A 14,395-nucleotide genomic window follows, 5' to 3' on the forward strand; every position below is an offset into this window, starting at 1 on the left:
TCCCGCTTTCCAGCTGCGTTTTGTGTTGTTATCCCAAAACCCCTCCCCTGAGCAGCATTCCCAGGGCTGCCAGAGCTCCAGGAGCTTTCAGGGAAGGGCGGATTGTCCTGTGCAGGGGAGGAGTTGGGTCCCTGATGCCGTGGGTCCCTGATGCCGTGGGTCCCTGATGCCGTGGGTCCCTGACCCCGTGGGTCCCTGACCCCGTGGGTCCCTGACCCCGTGGGTCCCTGATCCCGTGGGTCCCTGATCCCGTGGGTCCCTGATCCTGTGGGTCCCTGATCCTGTGGGTCCCTTCCAACTCGAGCTGTTCTGTGGTTTGGGTGCTTCCATGTGTTGGGATGTCAGGCAGTGGCCAGTCCTGGTGGCTCCCAAATCCTTTGGGCAGTGGCCAGTCTTGGTGGCTCCCAAATCCTTTGGGCAGTGGCCAGTCTTGGTGGCTCCCAAATCCTTTGGGCAGTGGCCAGTCTTGGTGGCTCCCAAATCCTTTGGGCAGTGGCCAGTCTTGGTGGCTCCCAAATCCTTTGGGCAGTGGCCAGTCTTGGTGGCTCCCAAATCCTTTGGGCAGTGGCCAGTCTTGGTGGCTCCCAAATCCTTTGGGCAGTGGCCAGTCTTGGTGGCTCCCAAATCCTTTGGGCAGTGGCCAGTCTTGGTGGCTCCCAAATCCTTTGGGCAGTGGCCAGTCTTGGTGGCTCCCAAATCCTTTGGGCAGTGGCCAGTCTTGGTGGCTCCCAAATCCTTTGGGCAGTGGCCAGTCTTGGTGGCTCCCAAATCCTTTGGGCAGTGGCCAGTCTTGGTGGCTCCCAAATCCTTTGGGCAGTGGCCAGTCTTGGTGGCTCCCAAATCCTTTGGGCAGTGGCCAGTCTTGGTGGCTCCCAAATCCTTTGGGCAGTGGCCAGTCTTGGTGGCTCCCAAATCCTTTGGGCAGTGGCCAGTCTTGGTGGCTCCCAAATCCTTTGGGCAGTGGCCAGTCTTGGTGGCTCCCAAATCCTTTGGGCAGTGGCCAGTCTTGGTGGCTCCCAAATCCTTTGGGCAGTGGCCAGTCTTGGTGGCTCCCAAATCCTTTGGGCAGTGGCCAGTCTTGGTGGCTCCCAAATCCTTTGGGCAGTGGCCAGTCTTGGTGGCTCCCAAATCCCTTTGGACAGTGGCCAGTCCTGGTGGCTCCCCAATCCTCTCGGCAGTGGCCAGTCCTGGCAGCTCCCAAATCCCCTCGGCTGCTCCCAAATCCCCATGGCAGTGGCCAGTCCTGGTGGCTCCCAAATCCCCATGGCAGTGGCCAGTCCTGGTGGCTCCCAAATCCCCATGGCAGTGGCCAGTCCTGGTGGCTCCCAAATCCCCATGGCAGTGGCCAGTCCTGGTGGCTCCCAAATCCTTTGGGCAGTGGCCAGTCCTGGTGGCTCCCAAATCCCCATGGCAGTGGCCATTCCTGGCGGCTCCCAAATCCCTTAGGCAGTGGCCATTCCTGGCGGCTCCCAAATCCCCTCGTTAGCCTGATTAGCACCGGGAGCAGCGCCCAGAAGAGGGGTGAGGGCGTGAATTTGGGATCTGTCGGCTCAGCCAGGAACAATGGGACACAATGTCACCTGTCACAGCCAGGAGCGGGACAATCAGCGATCATTCCCGCTGCCCTAATTAACCCTTTGAGCTCCATCCACCCGCGGGTGCTGCTCGCGGGGATTTGGGACAAACCCCGCTCTCCAGCGCGTTGTTTTTCCTCAAAATTCTCCATGGAAGGGAGGACCAAGTGGGGCAAGCCTTGGCTGGGGTCACTGCGGGAGCCGTGCCGGAGGAATTCGGGGTGTCCCTGCCCCGTGGCCAGCACGGGGCGAGCAGGAGGAGGCCTGGAGCGGCCCGGTGCCTCCTCCTGCGGGGAGCTTAGGACCCAGCGAGCCGCCGGCGCCGTGACAAGTCTGGAGCGGCACTGGCGCAGAGTGGCTCCATCGGCAGCGCTGGAATTCTCTGTATCCCTCCCTCGGAGCATCCTCGCCCAGGAAAGGGCTTCCCTCCCTCTCGTAGCGGCCGGCAGAGCCTCGGGGGAGGGCGGCGCGGGGATGCTGGGATCGGCCGGGACGCCGGGAAGCGCCGCTGGATGCTGCCGGCCGTGAGCTGCCGGAGCTGCGGATCGGGAATCTCTGGAGCGCGGCAGCATGGCCCAGGGCAGGAGGCACGGGTCCGGCCGGGTAAGGGGAGGGCTGACTCAACAGCTGCCGGCTCCTATCGCGACAGGTCGCCGCGCTGTCGCAGCGAAAATAGCTGGGTTTTGTAAGGGATTCTCGATTGTGCATCCCTGGAATGTGGCGCCGACAATAATGCCGGGAGGGGAGGCGGATGCTCCGGCTCGCAGCAGGGCCGGGTCTTTTGGCCGGAGTTAGCTGCTCGTGTCGGTGATTAGCCCAATTCATTACAGCGATTAATGAATTCCCCCCGCGGCCGAGCCTCGGCTCCGGCTCGGCCCCTCGCCGGGGCTGCTCAGCACAAAGCTCCCGGCGTGTTTTGCTGCCTGCCGCGGGCTCCCCTCCCTCCGGGCCGCTTTTCCAGGCTGCCGAGCTTCCTTCCGCGGGCCTGGCCAGCGCTTCCAGGTTTTTCCGTATTGCAGCTACCCCCGGGCTGTGCGGTGCCAGCAGCCAGGCCTTTCCCGGGAGTTCCTGTCCCTGTCGCCGTGTCCCCGTGTGGCCACCACGGTGACATTGTGTCCCAGAGCCCGCCAGCGCGTTTGGGCCTGGCTGTGCCAACTTGGCAAGGGCTCCGGGATGGAGCTGGGGAGGGCAGACCCTTCCCAGCTCTCCACGGGACCCCAGACCCTCCGTGGGCACCGGGTCCTGCCTGCTGTGGGACCCACCAGGCCCAGAGCCGGTGGGATTTGAGCTGTGGCCAAAGGGATTTGGCTGTGGAGGGAAAACTTGCCAGCCTGGAGCCTTTTTTGCCCACCCCAGCAGGATCTGTGTGTGTGTCCACAGGGACAGGTGTGTGTCCATATGGGGTTTTGGGGGGCTGGAGCCCCACACCTGCCCCCCCAAAGCTCTCTGTTTTCCATGGGGGAGCAGGAGGAAGGGGGTGAGATTCCAACCTGGGTCCTGACAGCTCTGTCACAACAGCCTGGGGGGCTCCAGGGGGATGGGGGCTCAGGGAAGGAGCCAAACGCTGGCTCCAAGGACTCATGGAGGGAGATGTGGCAGGACTGGGAGTCCTGGGGGTCCCAGGGATGCTGGGGGGTCCCAGGACAGCACTGTGAGTAGATTCCCCCTGTTTGGCTCACGTGGGTTTTGGAATGGGCACTGCAGGAACCATGGCTGGAGCCACCCTGGGTCCCCTCTGGGTTTTGGGGACACTGCTCCTGGTGTCCAGAGACACCCACACCCTCCCAGTTTGGCAGCCTGGAATCCCAGTGACTTCATCCCAGTGCCACATCCTGGTGTCACCCAGGGCAGCCACCCTCAGTGCCAGGGGGATCCCCCTCCTTTCCACAGGGCTGTTGTGGCAGCAGCACCTGGCTTAAACCCAGAATTCTTCCCAAGTCTTTCCCTCTTCCAGCTTTGTGGGCAGCACCTGGAATTTGGATCTTGGCAGAGTTGGCTGCTCGGGATTCTCCTGAAACTTTTGATCTGAGCTTTGAGTGGCAGTTTGAGGCTCCATCAGTGTCCCCTGCGTGGGGGAGGCGCTCCTGCAGGAACACTGAATATTCCTGGGCTGATCTGCTGGGGTGGGATGGAACACTGGAGCCCTCAGGTTTGGATGGAGCACAGGGGTGACCCAAATCACTGATAATTCACCCCATTTTCAGTGCCTTGGGGCACACAGCCTGTGGGTGTCTGTCACGCTTCAGAAAGGGGGGAAATGGGAAAATGCTGGATTCTGGAGCGGTGCCAGGTGGGAAGTTGTGGGGAGCAGTCTCTGGTGGTGGTGGCAGCACAGCCACGTGCTTGTCCCTCACCTGGTGTCCCTGGATGGGAGCTCTGGGATGTGGCACAGGCTCCTCCTGGGCTGCTGGCTGCTCCAGAGCTTCAGCATTCCTGGCTGTCCCATTCCCACCACCTGCCCTGTGCCCTGCTTGCTCAGCTGTTCCCCACTGCCTTCGCTGTGTATCCCTGGATTTCTCATTTCCTGGGATTTAGGAGCTTATTCCCCTTGCAGACCGAGGGTGACAGGGCTGTCACTGTCAGTGGCCTCAGCTCTTGTGGCTTCCCACAGTTCTGCTCCTCCACCCTCTTCCTTTGCTGTCCCTACCCCCATTCCCAGGACTGGGCTATCCTGAGTGTGTCCCTTTGGGAGGTTGGTGTGGCAGAGGGGGATCCACGAGGAGCTGGCCTGGGAGGCTGAGGGAATTCTGGGCTGTGTCACCACCTGCTGTGCCATGGTGTCCCTCAGGGATTGTCACCACGGCCAGGAGGTGTGACCACAGGCGTGTCCATCATTCCCCTGGGAGTGCCCATCCCACCTGCTTCCAGCTGGGCCACTTCTTCCTCTTGTAAAACCTGGATTAATCTTGGTTTGAATCTTCATGGGAATTCCAGTCAGGGGTTTATCCATTGCATTGGAGCTTCCAGGTGTCTCACAGACCAATTTCTGATTAATTGGAAACAGAAGAGACTCAGTGCCTGGTCCTGAGGGGTGGGATGGGGTGGGAGAGATTCATTCTGGGCTCTCCTTCTTTTCCCAAGTGTGAAAGACTCGGGAAAAGTTCAGTGAAATTGGTGCTGGGTGGCAAATGTCTGTCAGGGACAGGCTGAGAGAGCTGGGAATGTCCAGCCTGGAGAAAAGGAGGCTCCAGGGAGAGCTCAGAGCCTTAAAGGGGCCTAAAGGGGCTCCAGGAGAGCTGGAGAGGGACTGGGGACAAGGGATGGAGGGACAGGACACAGGGAATGGCCAGAGGTACCCCAGGGCTTGGAATGTGTCACAGCCAAGGGATCTTACCTGGCTGCAGGTGCCATATGGACACCAGGAGGGATAAAATCTGCTCCTGGAACCTTCCTGTGTACTGGGGATTTGGGATCTTCCTTTGGGCTCTGCTCCCACTTTCTGTAACACCTGGGACACGATTTTCCAGGGGCTCTCAGGATGTTGCTGCCAGAACTTGGGAGATATTTGGGTCTGGAGCATCAATTTTTCCTTTGAGGTGTTGGGTTTCTTCATTGTTTGATAGATTTTCAGTCTTGATATAAGATTATTTTGTGATGTTTGATTTGTGCCAGTCGTGTTTGGATGAAACCTGGAATCCAGGCTCGTGGGAACACCCACACCCCTGGTTTTAGTCCCAAAACCCCAAACTGGATGGGCTCACTCTGCATTCCAGCCTTGGGAAGTGATGTGCAAGGGAAGGGGGTGCTTTGGTAGCATTCCAGGAGCTTCCAAAGTCCCCTGGGTTTTTCCACAGGCTGAGAATTCCCTGAATGTCCCAAACCCCCTGTTTGTCTGCAGGGCCTTCCCAGCCCTGCAGGGTGAAAGGGGCTCTGTTTTCCTGGCATAAAGAGCAGATTCTTTGGCTGAAGCCAGGCCCAGAGTGACCAAAATTCCACATTTCTGCACAATGACCAGAACCAGGGACACATGGGGTGGGGGAAATGCCAAACTGGTCCCGTTTTGGGGATTGCTGGGAGGTTGGGATGAGTGGAAGATGGAGCTGAGCAGGACAGGGAACATCTGTGTCCTCTCTGGGACAGAGGCAGTGGGATGGAAAGGTTTCAGTCAGGGTTTTGAGGATCTCCAGAAGATCTGGAGAGGGGTTTTGGACACAAGGAATGGCTTCCCACTAGGAAAGGGGAGATTTGGGTGGGATTTTGGGAAGGAATTGTTCCCTCTGAGGGTGGGCAGGCCCTGGCACAGGTGCCCAGAGCAGCTGTGGCTGCCCCTGGATCCCTGGCAGTGCCAAGGCCAGGCTGGAGAGGACTTGGAGCACCCTGGGACAGTGGAAGCTGTCCTTGCACATGGCAGGGGGTGAAATGGACTTGGAGCACCCTGGGACAGTGGAAGCTGTCCCTGCACATGGCAGTGGGTGAAATTGTTGGGATTTAAGGTCCCTTCCCACCCAAACCATTCCAGAATTCCATGATAATCTGTTTTGCTCAGGCTGGTTGCAGAGCAGGCGGCGTTGGGGGTGGATCCCAACAAATTTCCCTGGGATTTCAGTAATCCTGAGGGTCTCCAGTACCCAGGGAGTTCCTCACATCCATCACCTCATTGATGCTCCAAGAGCATTGATCACCTGGATAACCCCACCTGAACCCAGGGACATCCCAGGATGTCACACTCGGAGTGTCCTGGCGCCTGCTGAAATACAAATGTGGATGTAATGTTGATGACATGGAATCATGGAATTGTTGAGGTTTTAGATCCCTCCAGGGCTGGGGACTCCACCACTGCCCTGGCCTGGAGAGCCCTTCCCAGGAGGAATTTTCCCATCTGAAGCTCCCCTGGCACAACCTGGGGCCGTTTCCTCTCTGGTGGATAATGACAATCCCACCTGGAAAGCTGCTGGACTTTCCCACCCACATTCCAAGCTTGGATACCCTGAGTCCAGGCACGGGGCAGTGCCAGGATCTCCCAGCAGTGTGAAGGGATGGGACAATGACCTCTGTCAGCTCCTGGGCACAGAATTCCCAGGCTGGAAACCCATGGGAATGCTGCTAAAATGGGAGAAGATGGAGCATGAGCTGGCTAAAGCTGACTGACTGCTGCTCTTGTGGTTTTTTTTTTTTCCCCCCAAGGCTTATAAAAATGTTATAAAATGGGCTAAATCAGGTCTGTGATGCGTGGTGTGTTCTGTTGTTGTTCCATTCTGCTGCCCTGTGTTTAGCACGTGCAGCTGGTGGAGTTTGGGATCGATCTCAGATGTTTACCTGGAAGCAGATCCAAGGAATTTTAATTAAATCGTGTTTACCTGGAAGGAGATAAAACACACGGTGTGGGTGTGGCTGCTGAGATTTGCTGCTCGTGTGCTGCAGCAGGAGCCAGGAGCTCCCTCCGGAGCAAACATCCTCCAGGTGAATTCCCTGGGTCACCTTCCAAGGACACTGCAGCCCCTGTGTCCCAGCCAGCTCCCGTCCCCTCCCTGGCACAGAGGGGCTGGTTTGTGTCCCACCATGTGGCCTCTCATTGCCAGGACCTTGGGATGGGGTGACAGATGGAAGCTGAGCACAAAATGAGGGCATTTGGGTCCTGGGGTCCATCCCAGCATCTGCTGTCCCATCCTTTGGAAGGGCCTTTGGATCATGCATGGTCAGAGGCTGCAGCATTGGCTCATCCAGGAGAGATTCAGGAATCACTGAGGTTGGAAAACACCCTCAGGAGGAGTCCAGCCATTCACTGCTTCAGTCCCTTTGTCACCAGCTCGAGGGAAAATGACCCCATCCTTTAAATAATGGGATAAACACAGAGAGCTGAACCCAGCAGAGCTGGAGGCAAACTCACCAGAAGCTTTTCATGTTCTTTTCCAGCCCAAACGCTGTTGATGTGTAGGAATTGCTGGATGGAGCTCTGCTGCTCTCCTGGCATCACCATGGGCATTTCCCAAATGTAATTCCAGCACACTCCCAGTTCCCCACTTTAAAACTGGACACACGGACCTGGCTCCTTTGTCTGTCCTCTCTCAGCCTCTCCTGCCAGCTGGGAGAGGCTTGGAGGGGTTTACAGGGAAAAGTTTGGGTCTGCAGGACCAGGAGGGACCCCAAAGCCCACCCAGTGCCACCCCCTGACAGTCAGGGACGCCTCCCACTGTCCCCTGCTTCCTGGTGTCAGGAATCTTCCAAAAATGGAATTCCTGTCTGACAGCTTCCCAAGTTAGTTTGATTTTTGAGCTGAGCTTGCAGGTGGGAGGTGTGATGGATCAGGCAAATTCCTGCAGGAACAATTTGGGAGGTGCTGATCTGAGGCACAGGGATGGTTCTCTCTCAGGGATCTAATCCCTCCCAACCTCATTTTCCATGTTTATCCAGCAAAAATGCATCTAAAAATAGTTCAAAAGAAAAATCCCTGAATCTGGTACGGATGTTCCGGGCTGTCAAATCCAGAGCTTTGACTTTCCTCATTGCCTGTGTGAATATTCCATGTTCCCAGTGAAAATAAGGAGTGTGTGGCTGTTTTCAGAAGGGTTGATGGCAAAACCAGAGTGATGAAACTAAAAATCTGTGCCAAAACCATGGGATCTGCTCTGCTGAACCCACTCCCAGAGGGATCTGTTCTCTGGTCTCCCTGTCTGGGAATTTTGGGCAAGGGTGGTCGTTGTGTTTTTTCCAGATCCAGGTGTTTGAGGATGGAGCGGACACAACATCCCCAGAAACCCCGGAATCTGCAGCCATGAAGGTCCCTAAGAGAGGTATGGCCCAGCTGGGAAATCCTTCCCAGAGAGGTGGGAAATCCTTCCCAGGGAGGTGGGAATCCTTGGTGGAGGGGATGGGAAATTATTCCTGAATGGGATGGGGAATCCCTCCTGGAGGAGTGTGAAATCCCTCCTGGAGGTGTGGAAATCCTTCCTGAAAAAAAGAAAAATTTCTCTTGGAGGAGTGGGAATCCTTCCTGGGGAGATGGGGAATCCCTTCTGGAGAGATGGGAAATCCCTCCTGCAGAGGTGGGAAGTCCTTCCCAGGTGAGATGGGAAATCCTTCCCGTAGAGAGAGGAAATCTCCCTTGGTGGGATAGGAATCCTTCCTGGAAAGATCGGAAATCTCCTTGGAGGAGTGGGAATCTTTCCTGGAGAGATTGGAAATCCTTCCTGGAGAGATGGGAAATCCCTCCTGCAGAGGTGGGAAGTCCTTCCCAGGTGGGATGGGAAATCCTTCCTGAAGGAAGGGGCGGATCACGGAATATTTCCCAGCGGGCACCGAAGCACTCTGAGCCTGTGGAATTGCAGTATCCAGTGGAACTGGAGCATCCCTGTGTCCAGCCCCTTGGCGTGCCCCGTTCCCCCGGGGGCAGGGATCCCTTCCCGCTCCCCTCTGAGCGTTCCTGCCCCGTTTTTCCCACATCCGCTGTCCCTGGCTGTGGGCCCAGCCGGGCTTCCCTCCCTCCCTCCCTCCCTCTGAGCTCTGCTTTGTCGGGAATGTTTTCCCCGGGCGCTGCGGGATCCCGGGAGCTGCCGGAAGGGGCTCTGCCAGCTTCCTGCCTTGGCTGCTCCCTCGGCTCCGTGTGCCAAGCCGGGAGCTCCGCGTGGGAAGCGTTTGTGGCATCGGGATTAAGGGATGGGGGTGGGCTGGGGGCTGTGGGTGGGATTTCTCCTCTCCGAGGAAGTGAGAGGTAAAATCAGTTGGGGAAAATGGAATGGGCCCTTCCTTGCTCTCTGCTTTGGATGCTGCAGTAGAATCATGGAATCCTTCAGGCTGGAAAAGCCCTGGGACACCCCCAAATTCCCCAGCACTGCCCAGGCCACCGCTGACCGTGTCCCCAAGTGCCACATGCACAGGGCTGGTAAATCCCCCCAGGGATGGGGACTCCACCCCTGCCAGGGCTGGACAGCCCCTTCCAAGAAGGAATTTTCCCAATATCCAACCTGGCCCAGCCTGAGGCTGTTCCCTCTCCTCCAGTCCCTGTTCCCTGGGAGCAGATCCCACCTCCCACCTGGCTCCAGGAATTCAGGGAGTTTTGGAGAGCTAGAAGTTTCCTCCTGATCCCCCATTTCTCCAGGCTGAGCCCCTTTCCCAGCTCCCTCAGCTGCTCCTGGAGCTCCAGCCCCTTCCCAGCTCCTTCCCTGGATGCTGGGTTGGGACAGACGGACACCAGTCCCAGCCCCCCCATCCTGGCATCCCAGAGCAGGAGGAGCCTGGGCTGCAGGTGGGGTGTGGGATGATGCTGTCAGGGATGCAGGGCTGGGATGTGGCTGCCTGCCAAGGGTTTCCATGGAAACAGCAGCTGCTGCAGCAGCACTGCAGTGGGAGGTGCAGGGATGGCTCTGCCGTGGAGCCAGCACGGGAGGGGACACGTGGGGGGAGCTGCTGGTGACACCTGGGTGAGGGTGGGAATGCAGACACACCTGCCAGGGAGGGACAGGACACAGGGAATGGCTTCCCACTGGAAAAGGGAAGATTTGGGTGGGATATTGAGAAGGAATTCGTCCTTGTGAGGGAGGCCCTGGCACAGGTGCCCAGAGAAGCTGTGGCTGCCCCTGGATCCCTGGCAGTGCCCCAGGCCAGGCTGGACAGGGCTTGGAGCACCCTGGGATAGTGGGAAGTATCCCTGCCCATGGCACGAGGTGGGGCTGATGGGATTTAAGGTCCCTTCTCACCCAAGCCATTCCATGATTCTGTGTCCCCAAATGTCACACACACATGGATTTTCAACCCCCCAGCGATGGTGACTGCCAGTCCCTGAGCAGACTGTGCCAGTAGCTCAGGAATCCATGAAATCCAGGGATTCAGCCCAAGGAGAGCAGTGGAACTGCCCCAGCTCTGAGGTGTATCCAAGTGTTTGCCTTCCTCAGCCAGCAGCTCCCATAAGGAATTCCCTGTGTCCCCAAACCCACACCCCATGTGCCACCATTTCCTGCCAGATCCTGACTCTGCTTCACTCCCACTTCCCAAAATTCTCCTGTCCCCCTGCTGGGTGCCCTCTGGCTGCAGGGACACTGGGATGGGGACAGGGGTGTCCCTCAGGCTCATGGCTCTGTTCTGTTCTCTTCACAGATTCCCTTGATGCCACCAAGGCCAGCAAACTGGTGAGTGACCCTGGCACTTTGTCACCTCTGAGAGGTTTTCATCCCTTTGGGAAGAGCACACAGACACACTTTCATGAGATAAAATGCCCGTGGAAAAGGGAATTTCTCCTAAAACCCATGGGAAACAAGGTGTAAAAAATGTCATTTTTCAGCCACTGGCCAGGAATCAGTGGGTTCCTGAGGGATTATCCAGCACAGGTCCTGTGTCACACATTTTGATCTGAGTTCAGCAGCATTCCCTGGCTGCTTCCTCCAAACCCTGACCCTCCTGGAATCCTGGAAAGGACCTCAAAGCCCCTCAGTTTCTGCCATGAGCAGGGACACCTTCCACTATCCCAGGGTGCTCCAAGCCCTGTCCATCCTGGCCTTGGCCACTTCCAGGGATCCAGGGGCAGCTCCCCTCTGAGTGCCTTCATCCAGGAGCTCCAGAGGCTCCTGGGACATGGATAGGAACATGTTGTACCCAAATATGAGGGATATTTCCTAAGGAATGGGAATTTGAAGCGGGTTCCTGTCCTTGGGAATGGCCATACAGGTGTGGGGTAGAGAGGAATTATGGAATACTGAGCTGGAAAAACTCCCTGAGACCATCAAGTCCAGCAGTTCCCCCAGCACTGCCCAGGGCACCACTCCTGGGGACCAGGGATGGATCTGGGTGATCCTGGGGACACGCTGGGTGGGTTTGTGTGTTTTGGGGTAGAAACTGGATTTTCCATGGGGATGAACTGGCCCAGCTGGGATGTGGGCAGTGTGGGAAAGGAAATGGTGGGGTCAGGGGGCTTCTGTGAATGTGGCACCTGTGGGCTGGGTTGGGGCACATGGGAGCCCAGCCTCCTGCCCTGCCATTCTGGGTAATTCCCAGGAGTGGGAATTCTCCCCACCCTGCTGTGGAGCTGGATGCTGGGTGTGGGAGTGGAGCAGCACCTGGGGGTTCACTGGGCTCAGATCCTGGGGAATGTGAGCTCCAGCCAGAGGGGAGGATGGAAATGGATTCTCTGCCCTGTGTTAGAGGGATTTGGGAAGGTTTTTTGGCTTTTGCTGCTGTGTGGGGTGTGATCCATCAACCCCTGGCACTGCTGGAGCCTGTGCTCCATGTGCTCCCTGCCTGATCCTCCTGGTTTAATTCCACCCTGGAATTCATTAGAAGACAAAGAGAATATTTAAAAAACCTCAACGTTCTTGAAATCAGGGAGTGGGGATTGTTCTTGGAATTTTTTTGTGCTGCTGATGTGGAGAAGGAGTCAGAACAGGAGATGCTGCTCCATGTGCAGCTGTGTTCAGGGGCTGGTTTGTCATGGAATCCTGGAATGGTTTGGGGTGGGAGGGACCTTAAAGCCCATCCAGGGACATTTTCCATTATTCCAGGTTGCTCCAAGCCCCATCCAAGTGGGGAAATGGCCTTGGGCACTTGCAGGGATCCAGGGGCAGCCACAGCTTCTCTGGGAATTCCATCCCAGCCCCTCCCCACCCTCACAGGGAGGAATTTCTTCCCAATATCCCACCCATCCTGTCCTCTGGCAGTGGGAAACCATTCCCCCTTGTCCTCACATCCTTTTCCTCTGCATTCTGGGAGATCCTGGCCCCCCAATCCCTTTAATCAGTCTTTGCACCATGAAATGATTTATCCCCCTTTGCACATGTCCTGACTCCCCAAATTCTCCGTGCTGGGGTGGGGGGGGGCAGGAGGTGACTCCAGAGCAAGGGGGTGACTCCAGGGCTATTTTCTCCTTAATTTCCTTCAATTTCCCTGATTCTGTTTCCCCTCCTGCCTCTCCTGCAGCCTGGAGGGGTTCCTAGGAGAGCCTCCAGGCCCGTCTAACCTTCCTTCTGTTCCCTCCTCACGCAGCGCGGAGCCAAGCCCAAAAAGGTGCTGTCCGTCCCTTCCGCGCGCGCGGCCGCATGCTGGGGCCATCATCACCCTCGCTGTCCCCATCCCGCTCCATCCCAGCGCTGCATGGCTGTCCCTGCATGTGCTCCCAGCCAGGGAGGGGACGTGGCTGCGGGTGGTGTCCCATCACCGCGGAATGTTTGGGTGGGAAAAGCCTCCGAGGCCAGCGAGTTCTCAGCGGTGTCCCCAAGTGTCACATCTGCAGGGCTGGGAAGTTCTCCCTGGAATGGGGACTGTCCCCCCTGCTCTGGGCAGCCTCTTCCAATTCTTTCCAGCTCTTTCCATGAAGGAATTTTCCAACTATCCAACCTCAATCTCCTCTAGCACAGCCTGAGGCTGTTCCGTCACAGATTTGTTTATAACCCCTAAACCCTCCGGTGACTCGGGGACAAGTGGCACCTTCTCAGGGCTGTCCTGTCCCTGGGCTCTGCCTCCTCTCGGGGACACTCAAACCCACCTGGTTTGTGACAATTACTGAAGGCAAAAATCTTTAGTGCAAGGATGAGCTGAAACTCCAGAGGTCTTGGCAAAGAATCCCCAAATGGTTTGGGTTGGGTTGGGATGGACGTTAAAGCCAACCTCATTCCACACCACGGGCAGGGACACCAAATCATCATTCCCTGCAGGAAATTTGGGGGTCTTTCTTTTCCCCTCTTGGGAATTTTGCCAATAGAAAAGCCGAGGTGGGCACTGGAGCCATGGGAGAGGGGAGGAAGATGTTACCTGTGCACCGTTTGGTCCAGATTTGCTTCCCAGCCGCTTTTGAGTTGATTTTTGGGTGTAAAAATGATCCAAAGAGCTCTGTTTGTCCATGGGAAGTCCAGAGAAGAGGAGCAATGTGGAATCTCATGAGAGCCTGTGGAGAGAGGTGGGGAGCACCTGCCCCCAAGTGTCCCCTCCTTGTGTCCCCCAGATCCAGGTGTCTGCATGTCCCCGAGGCTTCAGGGGCCGTGTGGATCCCTCATCGTTGTCCTGCCAGCTGCAAGGGGCTCTGCTGGGATGCAATTCCTGTTTGGAATGTTGGGTTCTACCTTCCCTGTCCTTGTTCTGATGGGTTTGCAGCTGCTCCGTGTCCCCACTGTCTGCTCAGAGCCGTGGCTGGGATTAGGATCATGGGGGTGTGACTGTCACTGCCCTGAGCATCATGGATCTGTCACTGTCACTGTCCTGGCAGTCATGGGGGTGTGACTGTCACTGCCCTGAGGATCATGGATCTGTCACTGCCATGGGGATCTGGGATCTGTGACTGTCACTGTCCTGGGAATCATGGGGGTGTGACTGTCACTGTCCTGAGGATCATGGATCTGTCACTGCCATGGGGATCTGGGATCTGTGACTGTCACTGTCCTGAGGATCATGGATCTGTCACTGCCATGGGGATCTGGGATCTGTGACTGTCACTGTCCTTGGAATCATGGGGGTGTGACTGTCACTGTCCTGGCAGTCATGGGGGTGTGACTGTCATTGTCCCGAGGATCACAGATCTGTAACTTGTCCTAGGGATCTGGGGCTGTGACTGTCACTGTCCTTGGGATCCTGGTTGGGTGACAGTCACTGTCCTGAGGATCTGTGTCTGTCACTGTCCTGAGGACCCTGGATCTGACTGTCACTGTCCTAGGGATCATGGATCTGTCACTGCCATGGGGATCTGGGGCTGTGACTGTCACTGTCCTTGGGATCCTGGTTGGGTGACAGTCACTGTCCTGAGCACCCTAGATCTGACTGTCACTGTCCTAGGGATCATGGATCTGTGACAGTCGCTGTCTTGAGCATCTGGATCTGTCACTGTCCTGGGGATTGTAGTGACAGTCATTCTTCTGAGGACTGTGGCTCTGTGACTGTCACTGTCCTTGGGATCTGGATCTGTGACT

General features: G+C 57.0%; 1 protein-coding gene across 1 annotated transcript in view; it reads left to right on the forward strand.

The window, feature by feature from the left end:
• The first annotated feature begins 8,226 nt into the window (after positions 1-8,226).
• The window catches only part of DCTN1 (dynactin subunit 1), a 37,812-nt gene continuing 31,643 nt past the window's right edge, over positions 8,227-14,395 (forward strand). Inside the window, exons 1-2 of the mRNA XM_041403037.1 lie at positions 8,227-8,305; positions 10,605-10,636. Of these exons, the coding sequence (XP_041258971.1) occupies positions 8,287-8,305; positions 10,605-10,636 (51 nt within the window). The 5' untranslated portion in view covers positions 8,227-8,286. The remainder of the gene's footprint in view (positions 8,306-10,604; positions 10,637-14,395) is intronic.

The sequence above is a fragment of the Onychostruthus taczanowskii genome, unplaced genomic scaffold (assembly GCF_017590055.1).
Source record: "Onychostruthus taczanowskii isolate IOZ18803 unplaced genomic scaffold, ASM1759005v1 scaffold2, whole genome shotgun sequence".
NCBI classification, from domain to species: domain Eukaryota; kingdom Metazoa; phylum Chordata; class Aves; order Passeriformes; family Passeridae; genus Onychostruthus; species Onychostruthus taczanowskii.